Here is a 22,917-nt window from a genome sequence, read left to right as displayed (position 1 = left end):
TTTGGAGACTTGGGCGGAGAGATGGCAGATGGAGTTTAATCCGGACAAATGTGAGGTAATGCATTTTGGAAGGTCTAATGCAGGTAGGGAATATACAGTGAATGGTAGAACCCTCAAGAGTATTGAAAGTCAAAGAGATCTAGGAGTACAGGTCCACAGGTCATTGAAAGGGGCAACACAGGTGGAGAAGGTAGTCAAGAAGGCATACGGCATGCTTGCCTTCATTGGCCGGGGCATTGAGTATAAGAATTGGCAAGTCATGTTGCAGCTGTATAGAACCTTAGTTAGGCCACACTTGGAGTATAGTGTTCAATTCTGGTCGCCACACTACCAGAAGGATGTGGAGGCTTTAGAGAGGGTGCAGAAGAGATTTACCAGAAGGTTGCCTGGTATGGAGGGCATTAGCTATGAGGAGCGGTTGAATAAACTCGGTTTGTTCTCACTGGAACGAAGGAGGTTGAGGGGAGACCTGATAGAGGTATACAAAATTATGAGGGGCATAGACAGAGTGGATAGTCAGAGGCTTTTCCCCAGGGTAGAGGGGTCAATTACTAGGGGGCATAGGTTTAAGGTGAGAGGGGCAAGGTTTAGAGTAGATGTACGAGGCAAGTTTTTTACGCAGAGGGTAGTGGGTGCCTGGAACTCGCTACCGGAGGAGGTGGTGGAAGCAGGGACAATAGTGACATTTAAGGGGCATCTTGACAAATACATGAATAGGATGGGAATAGAGGGATACGGACCCAGGAAGTGTAGAAGATTGTAGTTTCGTCGGGCAGCATGGTCGGCACGGGCTTGGAGGGCCGAAGGGCCTGTTCCTGTGCTGTACATTTCTTTGTTCTTTGTTCTTTGTTCAATAAGTCTGTCCAAATCTGCTTGAAGCTGCGTTGCATCTTTCACATAACACACATTCCCATGGAGCTTTGTGTCCTCACAAATTTGAAAATATTACATTTGGTCTCCATATCTAAATCATTGATATACATTGTGACCAGCTGGGACCCAAGAACTGATCCCTGCAGCACGCCACTAGTCCGTCTGCCATGCCGCTGTATTACCTCCTATCCCAGGTGCTTTCATTTTGATGACCAACCTCCTGTGGGGGACTTTATCAAAAGCCTTCTGAAAATCCATCCATCGACTCCCATTTATCAATTCTGTTAATAAAATCGTAAGAAATTCCAACAGGTTCATCAGACACGATTCCCACTCATAAATCCACGCCGACTATGCCCAATCAGATCATTATTATCCAATGTCCATTTATTACATCCTTTAGAATAGACTCAGCATTTTTCCTACTAGGGACGTAAGGCAATCGGGTCTGAAATTCCCAGTTTTCTCTCTCCCTCCCTTCTTAAATAGTGGGCTGACATTTGTCATCTTCCTATCTGCAGGAACGATTTCAGAATCGATAAGAGTTTTGGAAGAAAATCACCAATGCATCCACTAGCTCCATCGATACCTCTTTCAACATTCTGGATGTAGAATATCAGGTCCCGAGGACTGACCTTCAGTTGCACTGATTTCTCCAATACAACCTTCTTACTAATACTAATTTCCTTCAATTCCTCATTCTCCCCAGTCCCTCAAATCTCTAATTTTGGGTGATTTCTTGAATCTTCCTCATTGACACAAAATAATCATTGAGGTCCTCTGTCATTCCGGTCTTCACCATTATAAATTCTCCTGATTGTCTGTCTGTAATGGAGAAGCAAGTTTGTATTTTTGTAACTGTCACAAACAGTTCTTTTTTGATTCATTGGATGTGGGTGTGACTAGCAAGCCAGCATTTGCTGCTGATCCCCAATTGCCCTTGAACTGAGTGACTTTCAGAGGGGAGTTTAAGAATCAGTCATTTTGCTGTGGGTCTGGAGTCACATGTAGGCCAGACGAGTAATGATAACTGATTTCCTTCCTAAAAGGACATTGCCAAATCAGATGGGAATTTTATGAGCATCAATGAAAGCTTCACGGTCACCATGACGGAGCTAGCTTCACTTTCAGCTGGCTCCAGCTGGGCCATGGTGAGATCTGAACCATGAGCTTCAGTTGCTGAATTACTAGGCCAGTGACATTACAACTGCACCACATCTTCCACTTATTTATAAGCATTATGAGGGAGTCATTGGGTATCAGGCATGTCAAGTAAGTAAAGTCTTCATAGTCCCAGGTGACTGCTTTCTCCTTTGGGAGGGAGAGCTGACTGGTGGTAATTTAACCTGAAGATCACCGCACCTCAGGCAAGGGGCAAGGTGAAATGAAAAATTAAAATGAAAATGAAAATGGCTTATTGTCACAAGTAGGCTTCAATGAAGTTACTGTGAAAAGCCCCTCGTCACCAAAGTTGAGAAGGCGGAGCCTCCATAAATCACTCAGCCGGTACGGGAATTGAACCTGCACTGTTGGTCTCGCTCTGCATCACAAACTGGCGGTCCAAACAACTGAGCTGAACCAGTCCGCACCAGGAATGTACCAGTACACTGAAAACAGATTAATCTGGCCCCCAGTCAAAAAAGTGATAAAATAGACATATCTAAAACAATGTATCCATTGGTATCACTTCAATGCGGTGTAAAATATTGGAATCAAATATCAGAAGAAAACTTTCTTATCTGTAAACAACAACACAACTTCAGAAGCAGAAATTCATCAACTACTTTGGGAAAGCGACAATCGCAAATGGACTGCTGAAAATCTAGCCACATGATAACCTAGATTTCTAAAATACATCTGCCAATATTCTACACAAATGCTATTAGTTATGCATAAAGGCAACAGGGACTTACAGTAAATCTTGCGAATGGATAAGAAATTAGTGAAAGGGTAGAAACATCAGAAGATGAATCAACAGGGGAGGTTGTGGCGCAGCGGACTAGTAATCCAGAGACCCAGAGTAATGGCCCAGGGTACCTACAGTATTAGCTCTGGGTACCTAGGGTAACAGGCTATTGGCTCAGTGATGCACCATCAATTACACACGAGGCAAGTTGTAGAAAACAAAGTAATGGTTTTAATACTCTAAGATGTAGCCTGTCTGTTGCTGAGCCCAGACTGGAGACAAGGCTGCAGATCAGTCAACTATATACAACACCCAGTGGGGCAGAGCCACGGAAGAATAACAATATATAACACAGTGAGTAACAATGGAACAAACAGTAACAGAGAATATATACAGCGCTGTAAGTAACAGTGGAACAACAGTGAAACTACAATAACAGTGGTTCACCACATTCACCCCCTGTTAAAAAAAAAGTCCATCGGGGGTGAAGCAAACTTATAGATTAAGTCTATCAGGAGCTTTAACCGGCTGCTGTGATCTCCTCAGTCCCGGCTGTGGTATGGGCACTGGTGTAGAGACCTGCGACCCCGGGAGCGTGTCGTCCTCCTCTTCTTCTTCCAGAAGCGTCGACAGAGAGGTAGACAGTGGAGGGTTGGGTGGGGAACCAGCGGGTGCCAGGTACCGGTGGGAGACTGTGTCCTGCCGCCCGTCCTGATGTGCCACGTAGGCATATTGTGGGTTAGCGTGGAGAAGCATAACCCCTCGACCAGGGGGTCGGTTTTGTGGTTCCTCACGTGCCTCCGGAGGAGGACATGCCCTGTGGCTGTCAGCCAGGATGGGAGCGAGACCCCCCGAGGTGGACTTCCTAGGGAAGACAAACATATGTCCATGAGGGGTCTCGTTGGTGGCAGTACACAGAAGCGACCGGATAGAGTGGAGCGCATCGGGAAGGACCTCCTGCCAGCGGGAGACTAGGAGACTTCGAGACCGTAGGGCCAGGAGGACGGCCTTCCAGACTGCCACGTTCTCCTTCACCACCTGTCCGTTTCCCCGGGGGTTGTAGCTGGTAGTCCTGCTTGAGGCGATGCCCTTGCTGATGAGGAACTGACGCAGCTCATCACATATGAATGAGGAGCCCCGATCACTGTGGATGTAGGTGGAGAAATCGAACAAGGTGAAGAGGCTGTGCAGGGCCTTGAGGACAGTAGCCGAGGTCATGTCAGGGCATGGGATGGCGAAAAACGTGAGTACTCATCAACGATGTTGAGGAAGTACACGTTACGGTCGGTGGAGGGGAGGGGCCCTTTGAAATCGATGCTAAGGCGCTGAAAGGGGCGGGAAGCCTTCACCAGGTGTGCTCTGTCTGGCCGATAGAAGTGCGGTCTGCACTCCGCGCAGACCTGGCAGTCCCTGGTCATGGTCCTGACCTCCTCGATAGAGTAAGGCAGGTTGTCTTACTCTATCGAGTAATGAAAAAAATGAAAAAAAGGGGGACCCCCGGATGACTGGTCATTGTGGAGGGCCCGAAGTCGGTCTACTTGTGCGCTGGCACATGTACCGCGGGAATGGGCATCTGGAGGCTCATTGAGCTTCCCTGGACGATACAAGATGTCATAATTGTAGGTTCAGAGTTCGATCCTCCACCTCAGAATTTTGTCGTTCTTGATCTTGCCACGCTGTGTATTATTGAACATGAAGGCAACCGACCGTTGGTCAGTGAGGAGAGTGAATCGCCTGCCGACCAGGTAATGCTTCCAATGTCGCACAGCTTCCACAATGGCTTGGGCTTCTTTCTCGACAGAGGACTGCCGAATTTCAGAGTTCCTGGAGGGTACGGGAAAAGAAGGCCACGGGTCTGCCTGCCTGATTGAGGGTAGCAGCCAGGGCAAAATCAGACGCATCGCTCTCCACCTGGAATGGGATGGATTCGTCCACAGCGTGCATCGTGGCCTTGGCAATGTCTGCCTTAATGGGGTTAAAGGCTAGGTGGGCCTCAGCCGACAGGGGAAAAAGGGTGGATTTGATGAGTGGCGGGCCTTGTCCGCATAGTTGGGGACCACTGGGCATAGTACGAGAAGAACCCCAGGCATCTCTTCAGGGCCTTGGGGCGGTGGGGAAGGGGAAGTTGCAGGAGGGGGCGCATGCGGTCGGGATCAGGCCCTAGGACTCCGTTTTCCACAACGTAGCCGAGGATGGCTAGGCAGGTCGTGCAGAAAACGCACTTCTCCTTATTATACGTAAGATTAAGGAGCTTGGTGGTGTGAAGGAAACGCTGGAGGTTAGTGTCATGGTCCTGCTGGTCATGGCCGCAGATGGTGACATTATCCAGATACGGGAATGTGGCCCGCAGCCTGTACTGGTCAACCATTCGGTCCATCTCCCGTTGGAAGACCGAGACCCCATTGGTGACGTTGAAGGGAACCCTGAGGAAGTGGTAGAGGCCCCCCTCTGCCTCAAAGGCAGTGTATTGGCGGTCTTCCGGGCGGATAGGGAACTGATGGTACGCGGACTTCAAGTCTACCGTGGAGAAGACTCGGTACTGCGCAATCTGGTTGACCATGTCAGATATGCGGGGAAGGGGGTACGCATCGAGCTGCGTGTACCGGTTGATCGTCTGACTGTCGTCGACAACCATCCGAGCTTCTCCCCAGTCTTGACGATCATCACTTGGGCTCTCCAGAGGCTGGTACTAGCCTCTATGATCGCTTACCGCAGGAGTCGCTGGACCTCTGACCTGATAAAGGCCTTGTCCCGAGCACTGTATCGTCTGCTCCTGGTGGCGACGGGCTTACAATCCGGGGTGAGGTTAGCGAAGTGTGGGGGTGGGGCGACCTCAAGGGTCGCGAGGCTACAGACGGTGAGAGGGGTCAGGGGTCCACCGAGCGTTAAGGTCAGGCTTCGGAAATGGCATTGGAAGTCTAGGCCTAATAAAAGGGAAGCGCAGAGATAGGGGAGGACATGGATCATAGAATTTATAGTGCAGAAGGAGGCCATTCGGCCCATCGAGTCTGCACCGGCTCTTGGAAAGAGCACCCTACCCAAAGGTCCACACCTCCACCCTATCCCCATAACCCAGTAACCCCACCCAACAATTAAGGGTACGGGCAATTTTGGACATTAAGGGCAATTTTAGCATGGCCAATCCACCTAACCTGCACATCTTTGGACTGTGGGAGGAAACTGGAGCACCCGGAGGAAACCCACGCACACACGGGGAGGATGTGCAGACTCCGCACAGACAGTGACCCAAGCTGGAATCGAATCTGGGACCCTGGAGCTGTGAAGCAATTGTGCTATCCACAATGCTACCGTGCTGCCCCTAGAGTTTAAAGTTAACGTACTCTACGCCACGTATCGCAAGAGCTGCGACACAGTACCCCCGGACCTCAACAGTGTGTGATCCGGAAGCCAGGGAGATTGTCTGGGATGCAGGAAAAATTCAGAGGGAGCAGCGCCTTACTGTATCCGGATGGACGAAGCTGTCTGTGCTCCCGGAGTCGAATAAGCAGGTCGTCTCGTGCCCGCTGATCCGGACGGTCATCATGGAATTCTTCAGATGACGGGGCCGGGACTGGTCGAGGGTGACGGAGGCGAGCTGCGGAAGGTGGCTGGTCTGGTCGGTGGTAGTGGATGGCGTCGAAGATGGCGGCCAGGATGGCGGCCCCCACGAGTCGCACGTGGCGGGTCACGTCGGAGATGGCGAACAAGATGGCAGACTCCACTGGTCGCACGAGGCGGATGACGCGTTAGAAGGGGGCGGTCCCGACAGGCAAGATACCATGCGGCGGGATTTGGACGTTTTAGGCCGTGCCTGGCAGACTTTTGCAAAGTGGCCCTTCTTACCGCACTCACTGCAGGTCGCGTTCCGAGCTGGGCAGCGTTGTCTGGAGCGCTGACCCTGCCGCAGAAGTAGCAGGACGGTCCCCCGGAGTTGGCGGGCTGCCGCACGGCACAGGCTTGTGAAACCCCGGATCGGGTGATGGCTGCGCTCAGGATGCCCACGAGGATGCCACGTGGTCGGGCGTGAAGGTATCCATATTCTGGAAGGCCACTTCCAGGGAGTTTGTGAGCCACACCGTGTTGTTTAGGTCGAGGGTATCCCCTTCGAGCAGGCGCTGACGGATGTAGTCAGACCTAACGCCGGCCACATAGGCGTCCCGGATCAGGAGCTCGGTATGTTGAACTGCCGTTACTGCCTGGCAGCTACAATTCCGGGCGAGTACCCGCAGGTCACGCAGGATCTCGGCCAAAGATTCTCCTGAGCGCTGACACCTCATGGCGAGGAGGTGCTGGGCGTACACCCCCTTTACCGCCCTCACGTACTGCCCTTTGAGGAGTGTAATCACTTTGTCGTACGTGGCCGCGTCTTTGATGAGGGTAAATATTCGGTGGCTCACCCGGGCGTTGAGGACCCGAAGCTTGTACTTCCCTGAGACGGCGTCAGTGGAAGAGTTGAGGTAGGCCTCGAAACAGCTTAGCCAATGCTGGAAGATCGCGGTGGCATCAGCTGCCTCTGGGTCCAGGTCCAATCGCTCAGGCTTGAGTGACTTATCCATCGTACTATCTTAGAGTGTTAAATTGATGCACCATCAATTACACACGAGGCAAGTTATAGAAAACGAAATATTGGTTTTAAGACTCTGAAGATGTGCCTGTCTGCTGCTGAACCCAGACTGGAGACAGGGCTACAGATCAGTGAATTATATACAACACCCAGTGGGGTGGAGCCACGGAAGAACAACAATATATAACACAGTGAGTAACAATGGAACAAACAGTAACAGAGAATATATACATCGCTGTAAGTAACAGTGGAACAACAGTGGAACTACAATAACAGTGGTTCACCACACTCAGGGTACCCAGGGTAATGGCCCAGGGTAACCAAGGGATTGGGGTTTGAATCCCACCATGGCATATGATGAAATTTGAATTCAATACAAATCTGGAATTAAAAGTCTAACGATGACCATGAAACCACTGTCGATTGTCATAAAAACACAGCTGATTCACGAATGCCCTTTAAGGAAGGAAATCTGCCGTCCTTGCCTGGTCTGGCCTATATGTGACTCCAGATCCACAGCAATGTGGTTGACTCTTAAAATGTCTCTCACACGAGGGCAACAAATGCTGGCCTTGCCTGCGACTCCCACATCCCATAAACGAATGAAGAAAGAAGGTACCAGCAGGGTTCAGGACGAAGGTCAGCATTTCTAATTTACATCAATAACGCAGATTCAAGAAATTAATGAGCAAAATTTAGTAGCCAACTGAAGCAGAAAATTAAAAACATGGTTCAGCAAAGTAGGCATGGGGATAGAATAGCAGATTACATTCAAAGCAAGCGGTTGTATAGTATTACACAGAGGGTGGACAGAGACACACAATACAAAATGGTGTTGAAACAGCAAAACATGAATAGAATGAGGCAGACTTAGGAGTCTTAGTTAACTCCATGTTCAAAGCATAGAACAACATTCAAGAAAATCAAAAGGATAAACATGGGTCAAAAGACAAGATCACAATTCAGCCAGAAATAGAGTGGATCATCCACATCAGCATTCTCCTGAGATCCCCACCATCACAAAAACCAGTGTTCAGTCAATTAGTTCACTCTTCATATCAAAGTCTAGCGAACTGGATGAAGCAAAGGCTAGACAATGCCCCAATATCATGGTGAGGACATGTGCTTCTGGATGTGCCCCTACGCAAGCTTTTCCAATACAGTTACAACACTGACATCTACCCGACAATGTAGAAAATTGGTCAGATATGTACTGTCCATACATAATAAGCAGGATTAATTCAATTCAGCCAATTACTGTATCATCAGCCCAGTCTGAATCCTCAGCAAAGCGATGGAACTTTCACCGACAATACCATTAAGCAACAATACACAACAATGACCTGTTCACAATGATCCATTTGGGTCTGACCTCATAACAGCCTTGGTTCAAATATGGACAAAAGAGGTGAATTCCAGAGGTGAGGCAACAGTGACTGTCTTTAACATCAAGGGGGTATCCAGCTCAGTGTGGGATCACTGAGCTGTTGCAATATTGATGGCAATGGTGTGGGGGAAGAGAAAAAACCTGGCTTTAATTTTTAGATTACGTCCCATAGTCCAGTCCCTATCGATCAGAAAATATTTCTATTTTCCCCATCGGCTTGCTTTTTTTCTTCAAATCACCACCTAACAGGGCATGGCAGGCGGCTCGTCTGCATGGCACCGCTTCTGTTGCATTTCTATCTGATCACATTTTTCTGCTCGTCCAAAACCTACAGATGCCTCCTTAGTTTGGACCTGTCCAATCATCATTGATAGGGAACAGATCACATATCAACATTAGTGGATGGTGAATGGTCAATTCGAGGCTAGAGAATTGCTGAGCCTCCTTTATTAGTGGACAATCTGTTTCCAGCTCCATGTTGTGGTAAACAGTGGAATAATTTATCTACTGGTCACCTCCAAATCTGACTGTAGCCTAACTGCCAGGACTAAAACCTTTGTAGCAAAATAGATATTTGAATCACTGGCAATTGCAGTGATCCCTCTGCAAAAAAAAAAACAGGGCACAATACAATGTTTGTGTAACCACCCCTCAGAGTTTAACCCTTGGAATCCAAGAATTTTTCTGGTAAAATACTACACTTCCTCCAAGGTCAATATATCCTCCTCCCCAAAGTATTGTGCCTAGAACTACTCTCCTAGAACTACTTCGCAGATGTGGAGTAAACTAAAAGGCTTCCCTCGGCTGCGGCCGAGTTGGAGTTCCAAAATAGCAGCGCTGTACACTGTCACCATCATTGATCTGCTCTGTATACTACTGGCAGTCTTTAGGTGGGCGTGCTAACCATTTTACAAATACAGCATCCAGCACACTTCACCATTGGCAATGTGCAGATGTACCACCAAAGTTATTTTGAACACTCATCAGGACGTGACGTAGCCCTCAGGAAATGTGCACTCACCGAGCCTAATTTCACTTGCCAATTATTTTCTTCAACAAGTAACCTCCATTGCCCAACCATTCATTGTGCATTAATAAAAACATTTCCAGAAAGGTGTATTATTATTCTCCAAGGGGTTGAGGTTCTGTTTGTTTGCACTGGTTTTATCAGAACACTCTGGGTGGAATCCATTGAAACAGTGCTAAACATTGAGGAATTCCAAACTCAAGTGAGTTGCATCCAAATTCATTTACATTGGTGTTTTCCACAATCTTTTACATTGGTTAAAGATTCAATTCAACTGAATCAGGCTCACCCACAAATTTGGCCATTGCCCCGAATCAAAATTGAGAAATTTGGGAAGACTCTGCAAATTGCAGCCATTTCCTTAGGCTCATAGATACGAACAGATTTGTAAATGCTTTCTTAAATTAAAAATATTTCAATAAACTAACCAGTATGGACCACAAAACCATGAAATGCCTCAGTATAGTTTACATTATTTTCAGTGATTTTTAATGTAATTACTCAAAGAGGATGAGACACTTTTTGAAAAGATTTACTTTTCAGGATAAACTCAATTTTCATTGTATCAGTAAAACTGGACCTGATTAACAACCTTACATACATCAAGGAATACTTTTTAAACAGAAAGGGAAAAACAATGAAGCTTGAATACACTGTACAGGTTCTTGGAAGATTTTATGACACGGAACAAGCATGTGAATTTTAGCAGAAACTTGAAGTGCAACCAAAATGAACCAAAAAGTTCATTTTGGACACAATTTTCCAGTTAAAAAACTGATAAGAATGGATACTACGCTCCAAACAGAAGCATTCCCAAAAAACATTAAAGTCCAATATGATTCAGCAATTGTGTCATTAGATGGGGAATTTGCTGATGCTACTCCACTATTTAAAAAGGGTAGGAGAGAGAAACAAAGTAACCACAAGCCTGTCACTATCAGTTGTGGAAAACAGCAAGAATCATTGGGTAGAGCAACTAAGAATGTGAAAAAATATGATCTGATTAGAGAGGGCCAACGCTATTTTGTCACGATTAATTCATGTCTTACCAATCTCATTGAATTTTGTTTTGAAAAGCTCAGTAATAAGGTAACTTTAATAAGTACAAGGGGAGACCACACCGAATAAGATAAGAAACAAAGTTTTATTTACACGAGCGATATAAACATTACCAGTGGATCCATACTGGGTTCCTCTGGTCACTGCCTTACTGGCCGATCTTTCATACATTGTTTAATTGAGATACCCCGCCCCGCTCGTACTCCGCAAGGAGCATGGGGAAGACAAACATTCCCACCCTGTAGGTTCCATGCGGGATATTACAGTAACATTCGATGGCTGTTATCCATTTGAATTTGGTAAAATTCCACACAAAAGGTTATTGGCACAAATATGCACAGATTTGGTGGTAGGCTTTTGACGATTGGCAACTGGTTGGAAGGTAGAAAACAGAGTTGGTATAAAGGGCAGACACTCTTAGGGCGTGACATGTGGTGATCCCCAGGGAAGTGTTCTGGGCCCTCAACTTTTCACCATATTTAACACTGACTCGATTGAAAGAGCAGAGAATTGTACTTCCATGTTTGCAGATGGCAATAATAGTGTAGGAATTTGCAAACGGACATAGGTTAAGTAACTGGGGGAAATTGTCAGAGTTCAATTGATAGACTACTGGCTTTGAACGCAAGAAAAATAAATCAGCATATTTTATAACTGCTGAGAAATTAGGAATGACAGAAGAATGAAGAACTTTGGGAATCAAAGTAGACAAACCACTATATGCTACAAAACCTATTAAGGCGGCGAAAATAAAAGCAAATTACTGTGAATAAGTGCTGAAAAATCTCAACAAGTCTAGCAGCATCTGTGAAGAGAGAAACACAGTTAACTTTTCAACTCAAATATGACTTCTTTGAAATTGAAAGAAGGTAGAAATGTGATGGTTTTATGCTAAAGAATGGGGGGGGAGGGGGGGGAGCAAAATGAAGAGGGGAGGCACAACAAAAATGAAAGCCTGATATGTTGAAGATATTTTCAACCCTTGCAGGAAGCAAGACTTTAAAAAAAATAAATTTAAAGTGCCCAATTCTTTTTTTTCCCAATTAAGGTACAATTTAGCGTGGCCAATTCACCTACCCTGCACATCTTTTGGTTGTGCGGTTGAGGCCCACGCAGACACAGGGAGAATGTGCAAACTCCACACGGATAGTGACCCGGGGCCGGGATCAAACCTGGATCTCGGCGCCTTGAGGCAGTGGAGCTAACCACTGCTGCCCCAAAGCAAAACGTTTTCAAAACTGAACATGAGCCTATCAACAACTCTTGCTAGAGGAGGACTTGAAGTGGAACATGACCATCCACACGCATTAAGGGATGTTCAAGTATAATCGTTTGGTTTTTGGTGTATCCTCCAGTCCAGCGAACTTCTAAAGGACAATAGGAAACCTGTTACAAGACACTCCTCAAGTTGCAGTATACTTAGTTGACATTTTAATTTGGGGTAAGACTGAGGAGGAGCACCTCAGCAACCTGGATTAAGTTTTAAAAGAGGTTTTCAGAGGCAGGACTGCATCTGAAGAGTTGCAAGGGCATTTTTCAGGCATTCAGCGTGGAGTTGCTAGGCCACAGAATCACTACACAAAGTTCATCTCCTGTGGAAGGGAAAGTTGAAATGAAGATGTCAGCAGCAGCAGCAATCCATAGGGGAGTGGGTGAATGTTCCGTCGGGATGGTGTGGGAAGACTGAGGCGTGTGGGGCAACGTCTAGTTAATTGCTATTGTATATTCTCTTTCTGCACTATGTTAATGTTTTGTTGTGTTAGTATTATTACTATTGTTTATTATGAAAAATTTTGCAAAACTTTAATAAAAACATTTTATTTTAAATAGAAAGCTCCAGAAATGCGGCTGAGCTCAGGTCGTTTGCCGGTTTGATAAACTATTGTTAAAAGTTTTTGTCAGACCTGTAGGTGATCCACCTGTAGGTGATTCTTCTGCACAAATTAACAAAATGGAACAGGGAGTTTGCACAGAAAGCTTTCAAAGATGTGAAAGTGCTGCTGCAACCGACAAATCGATAGAATCCCGAGTGTGGAATGAGGCCAATCAGCCCATCAAGTCTTCACTAACCCTCTAAAAAAAGCACTCAGCCGATGCCCACTTCCCCTGTATCTCCGTAACCCGACCTAACCTGCACATCTTTGGACTGTGGGGGAAACCGGAGCATCCAGAGAAAACCCATGCAAACACAGGGGGAACATGCAAACTCTACGCAGAGAGTCACCCAAAGTCGGAATCAAACCAGGTCCCTGGCGCTATGACACAGCAGTGCTAACCACTGTGCCACCCTGCCGCCCCATGGCATTTTGATCCGGACTGGGAACTTATTCTATCATGCGATGCCTCATCCTCTCATGTAATGGAGGACGGGTCCAACAACAAACCCATTGGTTTTGCATCTAGAACACTGACAAAGGCTGAAAAGGGATATTCACAGCTTGACAAAGAAGGTCTAGCTATTGTTTTTGTGGTAAAAATATTCCATCAGTACCTCTATGGTCATTTGTTCACCATATGTATGACCAGAAACCAACGATGAGCCTTTTCAGCAAGTTAAAATGTATTCCTCCCTGGCTTCAGCAAGAATACAGCGCTAGGCACTTACATTATCAGGACAGCATTGGGTACAGGGCAGGGAAAGTCATTGACAGCATATCAGTACAGCATCATGTACAGGGCAGGGAATCATAGAATCATAGAATTTACAGTGCAGAAGGAGGCCATTTGGCCCATCGACTCTGCACTGGCCCTTGGAAAGAACACCCTACTTATGCCCACACCTCCATCCTACCCCATAACCCAGTAACCCCACCTAACCTTTTTGGACACTAAGGGCAATTTAGAATGGGCAATCCACCAAACCTGCATATCTTTAGACTGTGGGAGGAAACCAGAGCAGCCGGAGGAAACCCACGCAGACACGGGGAGACGGCGCAAACTCCCCACAGACAGTGACCCAGGGAATCGAACCTGCGACCCTGTAGCTGTGAAGCAACAGTGCTAACTACTGGGCTACTGTGCTACCGGGAAGGACATCATCAGTGTATCAGTACAGCATTGTGTACAGGGCAGGGAAGGACATTGTCAGCTTATTAGTACAGCATCATGTACAGGGCAGGGAAGCACATTGTCTGCGTATCAGTACAGCATTGTGTACAGGGCAGGGAAGGACATTGTCTGTGTATCGGTACAGCATCGTGTACAGGGCAGGGGAGAACATTGTCTGCGTATCAGTACAGCTTCATGTACAGGGCAGGGAAGGACATTGCCTGCATATCAGTACAGCATTATGTAAGGGCAGGGAAGGGCATTGTGGAATTCATTATCACAGGAAGTAGTTGATGCTAAAACATTGAATGTATTCAAGAGGCGGCTCGATATAGCACTTGGGGCGAATGGGATCAAAGGCTATGAGGAGAAAGCAGGCTTAGGCTATTGAGTTGGATGATGAGCCATGATCGTGATAAATGGCGGGCAGGCTCGAAGGGCCAAAAGGCCTCCTTCTGCTCCTGTCTTTTATGTATCTATGTACGGTAGCACAAGTGATTAGCACTGTGGCTTCACAGCACCAGGGTCCCAGGTTCGATTCCGTGCTGGGTCACTGTCTGTGCGGAGTCTGCATGTTCTCCCCGTGTCTGCGTGGGTTTCCTCCGGGTGCTCCGATTTCCTCCCACAGTCCAAAGACGTGCAGGTTAGGTGGATTGGCCATGATAAATTGCCCTTAGTGACCAAAAAAGGTTAGAAGGGGTTATTGAGTTATGGGGATAGGGTGGAAGTGAGAGCTTCAGTGGGTCAGTGCAGACTCGATGGGCCGAATGGCCTCCTTCTGCACTGTATGTTCTATGTTCTATTTATGTATGTCTGCGTATCAGTACAGCAATGTTTACAGGGTCAGGAAGGGCAATGCTAACATGGATGCATCAAGTCATCTCCCTTTCAGGGGCAGCACAGTGGTTAGCACTGCTGCATCAAGGCGCCGAGGTCCCAGGTTCGATCCCGGCTCTGGGTCACTGTCCGTGTGGAGTTTGCACATTCTCCCCGTGTTTGCGTGATTTCGCCCCCACAACCCAAAGATGTACAGAATAGGTGGATTGAACACGCTAAATTGCCCCTTAATTGGAAAAAATGAATTGGGTACTCTAAATTTTTTTTTTTTTAAAGTCATCTCCCTTTACTGGATTTGCCAATCCGGGTACTGTGCCCTCCTGAGGCAATTTTCCTACTAGAGAGACTTACCCAATCTCCAGTAAGTGCCAAACAAATTCAGCAGTGGACGGACAAAGATCCTATTCTGTCACAAGTTAAAAGATCTCTGATGCAAGGGTGGTCATCTATCATATAGGATGGTGAGGTGCAAAGAAATGAAATGAAAATCGTTTATTGTCACAAGTAGGCTTCAAATGAAGTTACTGCGAAAAGCCCCTAGTCGCCACATTCCGGCACCTGTTCAGGGAGGCTGATACGGAAATTGAACCGTGCTGCTGGTCTGCCTTGGTCTGCTTTCAAAGCCAGCGATTTAGCCCTGTGCTAAACAGCCCCTAGAAGAGTGGTGTTCAGGATAGCTGCCTACTGTGGGGGTTGAGAGTGATTGTTCCACAAGTAATGGATGAAATTCATGAGGCTTCCAGGTGCTTCTCGAATGAAGAGTCTAGCCAAGACATATATGGTGGCCTAATATGACCAGGATTTGGAGAACAAAGTGAAATCCTGGTCTGCATGTCAATCTAACCAGAGGATGGCACCACTACATTGTTGGGAATGGCCTGATCATCTTTGGTCGAGACTTCATGAGGATATTGCAGATCCTTTCATGGTTTTAGTTATAGTGGATGTATATTTTAAGTGGTTAGAAGTATACATCTTGAGCAACATTACAGCTCCCAGTAACATAGAGAAGCCCCCGGTGGTGGGGATGTCCTGAGCAGTCGCATATCAGGTAACTCGCCTCCAGAATTCAAAATAGGCACTTTCGGATGGATTTAGCCTGAAAATACAGACTCATTCTACCCATAACCAAGAAAGGAAGAGGAAAGGTGCAGTATTCCAGCGAATGGGAGCTCAAGAGGTTGCAAAAAAGGTAGAATCATAGAATAGAATCATAGAAGTTTACAGCATGGAAACAGGCCCTTCGGCCCAACCAGTCCATGCCGCCCAGTTTTTACCATTAAGCTAGTCACAGTTGCCCGCACTTGGCCCATAACCCTCTATACAGAAGAAAAGGACAGGAATAGCGAGTCGTCGGACCCACGAGGCAAGGGGTCCCCGGCCACCCCCGAGGAGAGAGGGGGACCGACAACCCAGACAACGCCCCCCCCCCCCCCCCCCCCCCCCCACACCCCACCTTCTCCCCACTGAAGATATTCCTGGCAAAGGAAATGACCGCAATGAGGGAGATAATCAAAGTAGAGATCCAGGTGGTGGTCACGGTGGCAGCTACGAAGGCGCTGGTCGCCATGCAGATGGTGATCGATGGAATGGAGAAAAAACTGGAAGCTCAGAGGAAGACAATCCAGGAATATGAAAAGGCGTCGACTGACCAGAGCCACAGGATTGTTGCTCTGGAAGCCAAAATAATAAGGTTGGTGGTAACCCAGGGGAGCCTGAAGGGGAAAGTCGAGAATCAGAACCGGACTCGGCACCAAAACACCCAATTGTGGGCCTGCCAATAGGGATCGAGAGCAGGGACCTGACCGACTATGTGGCCCAGATGCTGGGCAACTTAGTCAGGAGGGACAGCTTCTCCAAGCTGCTGGAGATCAACAGGGCACACAGGTCACTCCAACCGAATGCCAAGGCTGGGGAGCAGCCAAGGCGATAATCGCCAAACTACACAGATACCAGGATCGGGAGAGGGTCCTGCGTTGACAGACAAAGAACAAAGAACAAAGAACAAAGAAATGTACAGCACAGGAACAGGCCCTTCGGCCCTCCAAGCCCGTGCCGACCATACTGCCCGACTAAACTACAATCTTCTACACTTCCTGGGTCCGTATCCTTCTATTCCCATCCTATTCATATATTTGTCAAGATGCCCCTTAAATGTCCCTATCGTCCCTGCCTCCACTACCTCCTCCGGTAGTGAGTTCCAGGCACCCACTACCCTCTGCGTAAAAAACTTGCCTCGTACATCTACTCTAAACTTTGCCCCTCTCACCTTAAACCTATGCCCCCTAGTAATTGACCCCTCTACCCTGGGGAAAAGCCTCTGACTATCCACTCTGTCTATGCCCCTCATAATTTTGTATACCTCTATCAGGTCGCCCCTCAACCTCCTTCGTTCCAGTGAGAACAAACCGAGTTTATTCAATCGCTCCTCATAGCTTATGCCCTCCATACCAGGCAACATTCTGGTAAATCTCTTCTGCACCCTCTCTAAAGCCTCCACATCCTTCTGGTAGTGTGGCGACCAGAATTGAACACTATACTCCAAGTGTGGCCTAACTAAGGTTCTATACAGCTGCAACATGACTTGCCAATTCTTATACTCAATGCCCCGGCCAATGAAGGCAAGCATGCCGTATGCCTTCTTGACTACCTTCTCCACCTGTGTAGCCCCTTTCAGTGATCTGTGGACCTGTACTCCTAGATCTCTTTGACTTTCAATACTCTTGAGGGTTCTACCATTCACTGTATATTCCCTACCTGCATTAGCCCTTCCAAAATGCATTACCTCACATTTGTCCAGGTTAAACTCCATCTGCCATCTCTCCGCCCAAGTCTCCAGACAATCTAAATCCTGCTGTATCCTCAGACAGTCCTCATCGCTATCCGCAATTCCACCAACCTTTGTGTCGTCTGCAAACTTACTAATCAGACCAGTTACATTTTCCTCCAAATCATTTATATATACTACAAAGAGCAAAGGTCCCAGCACTGATCCCTGTGGAACACCACTGGTCACAGCCCTCCAATTAGAAAAGCATCCCTCCATTGCTACCCTCTGCCTTCTATGGCCTAGCCAGTTCTGTATCCACCTTGCCAGTTCACCCCTGATCCCGTGTGACTTCACCTTTTGTACCAGTCTACCATGAGGGACCTTGTCAAAGGCCTTACTGAAGTCCATATAGACAACATCTACTGCCCTACCTGCATCAATCATCTTAGTGACCTCCTCGAAAAACTCTATCAAGTTAGTGAGACACGACCTCCCCTTCACAAAACCGTGCTGCCTCTCACTAATACGTCCATTTGCTTCCAAATGGGAGTAGATCCTGTCTCGAAGAATTCTCTCCAGTAATTTCCCTACCACTGAAGTAAGGCTCACCGGCCTGTAGTTCCCGGGATTATCCCTGCCACCCTTCTTAAACAGAGGAACAACATTGGCTATTCTCCAGTCCTCCGGGACATCCCCTGAAGACAGCGAGGATCCAAAGATTTCTGTCAAGGCCTCAGCAATTTCCTCTCCAGCCTCCTTCAGTATTCTGGGGTAGATCCCATCCGGCCCTGGGGACTTATCTACCTTAATATTTTTTAAGACACCCAACACCTCGTCTTTTTGGATCACAATGTGACCCAGGCTATCTACACCCCCTTCTCCAGACTCAACATCTACCAATTCCTTCTCTTTGGTGAATACTGATGCAAAGTATTCATTTAGTACCTCGCCCATTTCCTCTGGCTCCACACATAGATTCCCTTGCCTATCCTTCAGTGGGCCAACCCTTTCCCTGGCTACCCTCTTACTTTTTATGTAAGTGTAAAAAGCCTTGGGATTTTCCTTAACCCTATTTGCCAATGCCTTTTCATGACCCCTTCTAGCCCTCCTGACTCCTTGCTTAAGTTCCTTCCTACTTTCCTTATATGCCACACAGGCTTCGTCTGTTCCCAGCCTTTTAGCCCTGACAAATGCCTCCTTTTTCTTTTTGACGAGGCCTACAATATCACTCGTCATCCAAGGTTCCCGAAAATTGCCGTATTTATCTTTCTTCCTCACAGGAACATGCCTGTCCTGTATTCCTTTCAACTGACACTTGAAAGCCTCCCACATGTCAGATGTTGATTTGCCCTCAAACATCCGCCCCCAATCTATGTTCTTCAGTTCCCGCCTAATATTGTTATAATTAGCCTTCCCCCAATTTAGCACATTCATCCTCGGACCACTCTTATCCTTGTCCACCAGTACTTTAAAACTTACTGAATTGTGGTCACTGTTACCGAAATGCTCCCCTACTGAAACATCTACCACCTGGCCGGGCTCATTCCCCAATACCAGGTCCAGTACCGCCCCTTCCCTAGTTGGACTGTTTACATATTGTTTTAAGAAGCCCTCCTGGATGCTCCTTACAAACTCTGCCCCGTCTAAGCCCCTGGCACTAAGTGAGTCCCAGTCAATATTGGGGAAGTTGAAGTCTCCCATCACCACAACCCTGTTGTTTTTACTCTTTTCCAAAATCTGTCTACCTATCTGCTCCTCTATCTCCCGCTGGCTGTTGGGAGGCCTGTAGTATACCCCCAACATTGTGACTGCACCCTTCTTATTCCTGATCTCTACCCATATAGCCTCACTGCCCTCTGAGGTGTCCTCTCGCTGTATAGCTGTGATACTCTCCTGAACAAGTAGCGCAACTCCGCCTCCCCTTTTACATCCCCCTCTATCCCGCCTGAAACATCTAAATCCTGGAACGTTTAGCTGCCAATCCTGCCCTTCCCTCAACCAGGTCTCTGTAATGGCAACAACATCATAGTTCCAAGTAGTAATCCAAGCTCTAAGTTCATCTGCCTTACCCGTAATGCTCCTTGCATTAAAACATATGCACTTCAGGCCACCAGACCCGCTGTGTTCAGCAACTTCTCCCAGTCTGCGCTGCCTCAGAGCCACACTGTCCCTATTCCCTAGTTCTCCCTCAATGCTCTCACCTTCTGACCTATTGCTCCCGTGCCCACCCCCCTGCCATACTAGTTTAAACCCTCCCGTGTGACACTAGCAAACCTCGCGATCAGTTGGGAAGGACACAGAATATGTGTGTACCAAGACATTGGGGCAGACCTGGTAATGTGCAGGGCCAAGCTCAACCAAGCAAAATCAGCCCTGTACAAAAACGGAATAGAATTTGGGATGCTATTCCCAGCCAGGCTCTGGGTGACATTCCAAGCCGAGGAACTTTATTGTAACACCCTGGCAGAGGCAGATGAGTTTATGCGGACAAATGGCCTGAACAAAGAGCAGACAAGGCAGCATTGGGGGAAGATGCAGAGAGAGGAAGTAGATTAAAAAGTAATGAACATGAATAATGTTTGTGTGGGACAGTACTGCCTCGCTTTGAGCAAGAGCACCAATCACAGGAAAGGGCAAGGGCAGCTGAGCGCAGGAGAGGGTGAAGAGGAGACAGAGGAACAGCTATTGATCAGGCATAGGGAAGGGGTAAGGTCAGCCCAGGGAGGGTGGCCACCACTCCAGTAGGGAAAGACAGTGCTAGGTAGTATGAAAGCAAAGGGGGCCATGGCGCACCTCCCAGCGGGGAGGGAATGTCTGGCGGCGGCGGGGGGTGGGGTTCCACTGACAGACTGATCAAATCCCAGAACAGGAAAAAAGACAGGCATGGTTAATGGAACAGATGGGGGCAGTGGACCCAGTGCGGTTCCTGCAACCAGGTGAGAAGGAATTCTCGTTCTTCTCACTAGTACACAAGGTATATACCCGTACTGACTTCTTTGCAGTGGGGAAGTGGGGAAATCGGTGCTTCCAGAAATAATCAGAGTGAAATACTCTGCGATAGTTATCTCCGAACACGCTCCACATTACGTGGATGGGAGGTTGGAGGCGGGCCATGCCAACTCCCCACATGGAGGTGGACATGGACCTCTTGGCCGACAAGGTCTTCTGCTAGAAAACATCATAGGCCATAGGGGAGTACATTACTAACAACCAGAATGGGGAACTCTCGCCTTCCACGCTCTGGGAGGCACTGAAGGCGGAGATTATAACCTACAAGGCTCATAAAGAAACGGAAGAGAGGGCAGCAGCTGATCGACTCCATCTTGGACGACAGAAGATACTCTGAGGCCCCGACCATAGAGCTTCTGGCGGACAGGAAGAAGCTACAAATGGACTTTAACCTGCTATCCACCAGGAAGGTAGTGCACTAGCTCCGCCAGACATGGGGGCCTTTTATTAACATGGAGAGAAGGTTAGCCGCCTGTTCGCTCATCAGCTGAGAAAGCAGGCAGCCATGAGGGAAATAGCCCAGGTAAAGGAAAGCAGAGGCAGACTGGTAGCCGAACCTAAAAAGGTCAACAAAGTATTTGAGGCCTTCTACCGGGGACTATACACCTCCGAGTCTCCCGACAGGACTCGGGGATGAAACGGTTAATCAATGGACTGGACATGCCAGTCATGGGGGACAATAGATGGAGGGAGCTGGGAGCACTAATAGGACTGGGAGAGGTCATGGGGAGTATCAACTCCATGCAGGCAGGGAAGGCAGCGGGACCGGACGGGTTCCCGGCGGACTTCTACAAAACATTTGCACCGGCTCTTGCCCCGCACCTACAGGAGATGTTAGCAGATTCGCTAGCGAGGTCACTCTGCCTCCAATGCTAATTCAGGCCACTATATCGCTTATACCCAAAAAAGACAAAGACCCGACGAAATGCGGATCATATAGATGCATTACGCTGCTCAATGTAGATGCGAAAATACTCGCGAATGTTCTGGCCAAGAGTCTGGAGAATTGCATACCAGAGTTGGTCGCAGAGGACCAAACAGGCTTTGTCAAAGGTAGACAGATAACTGCTAACATCAGGCAGCTGCTGAATGTGATAGAGGTGATTGTCTGCCTGGATGCAGAAAAGGCCTTCAACAGAGTCGAATGGAAGTACAACATTGAGGTACTGGAGCGGTTTGGGCTACGGACGGGGTTCACCTTGTGGGTGGAACTCATGTACAACGCCCCCAAGACGAACATTCGGAATAACACCACCAGCTTGAATACTCCCAGTTGCATAGAGGCACCAGGCGGAGATGGCCGCTATCCCCGCTCCTGTTCGCACTGGCAATTAAACCCCTGGTGATCGCCCTGCGAGCTGCTGGAAGGGTATCCAAAGAGGAGGCAGAGAGCACAGAGTTTCACTCTATGGGGATGATCTGCTCCTCTACATCTCGGACCCGCAGAACGGTATAGAAGAAATCATGAAGCTCCTGGAAGAGTTTGGGGCCTTCTCAGGCTACAACTTCAAACTGGGCAAAAGTGAGGTTTTCCCTGTGAACGCGAATGTGGGATGGACGGAGCTGGAGAGTCTCCCATTTAAAATATCCCAAAACAAATTCCGTTACCTGGGATCCAGATAGCCCACAATTGGACACGGATCCACAAGTGGCGGGGGGGGGGAATACAAGAATCCCTAAGAAAACACTGCAGAGGAGAAGAAGCATGGGTGGCCTGGCCCTCACGAACTTGCAATACTTTCACTGAGTAGCCACAGCCGAGAGGGTGAGGTGATGGGTATGGGAACCAAACATGGAATGGATGAGGATGGAGTCCTCCTCCTGCACGGGAACGATCATCCGAGCCCTCGCCACGACAGTGCTCCCATCCCACTGACACCACATCCAGCCCAGTAGTAGTAGCAACACTAAGAACCTGGAACCAAATGGGACAACACTTCGGTTTAACCGAGGTGTCCACCATGGCCCCCATCTGCAGCAACCACAGGTTCCCACCAGCCATGCAGATGCCAACTTTAGAGGTGGAGACTGAACAGGGGGACGCTAACGATCAGGGATTTTTACATGGGGGACAGACTCATGAACTTAGAAGAGCTGACGGAGAGACTGGAACTGCTGAACGGACAGGAACCCCAACATTTACAAGTCAAAAACCTTCTCCGCAAGGAGATGACGAGGTACCCAAGAGCTCCGAGAGGCACAATGTTGGACACAGACAGTATGGAAAAAAGGAACTGCGGGGACATAGACGGACGACTTTTAGAAAGGGCAAGATCACCACAGGACGGAGCGAAGCAGAAGTGGGAGGAAGAACTAGGGACAGAAGTAGAATAGGGACTCTGAAGCGAAGCACTAAGTAGGGCAAACTCCACCTCCTTCTGCGCAAGGCTCATGCAGTTTAAAGTGGCGTACAGAATACACCTGACAAGAACCCGAA

At 48.0% G+C, this 22,917-nt stretch overlaps 1 protein-coding gene across 6 annotated transcripts in view; it reads right to left on the bottom strand.

The window, feature by feature from the left end:
• katnip (katanin interacting protein) overlaps positions 1-22,917 on the bottom strand; it is a 333,986-nt gene that overhangs the window by 280,183 nt on the left and 30,886 nt on the right. For 2 of the 6 annotated variants that reach the window (XM_072480758.1, XM_072480762.1), the window contains exon 2: positions 1,056-1,154. The exons of 2 other annotated variants lie outside the window; for them this stretch is intronic. In XM_072480758.1, coding sequence (XP_072336859.1) covers positions 1,056-1,154 — 99 coding nt within the window. Of the gene's footprint in view, positions 1-740; positions 954-1,055; positions 1,155-22,917 lie in introns of those variants that run through there. 2 more of the 6 variants (XM_072480760.1, XM_072480759.1) reach the window with 2 other exon arrangements.

The sequence above is a fragment of the Scyliorhinus torazame genome, chromosome 17 (assembly GCF_047496885.1).
Source record: "Scyliorhinus torazame isolate Kashiwa2021f chromosome 17, sScyTor2.1, whole genome shotgun sequence".
Lineage (NCBI taxonomy): Eukaryota > Metazoa > Chordata > Chondrichthyes > Carcharhiniformes > Scyliorhinidae > Scyliorhinus > Scyliorhinus torazame.
The sequence above is the reverse complement of the archived record's forward strand: the minus strand, read 5'-3'. Positions and strand labels throughout refer to the sequence as shown.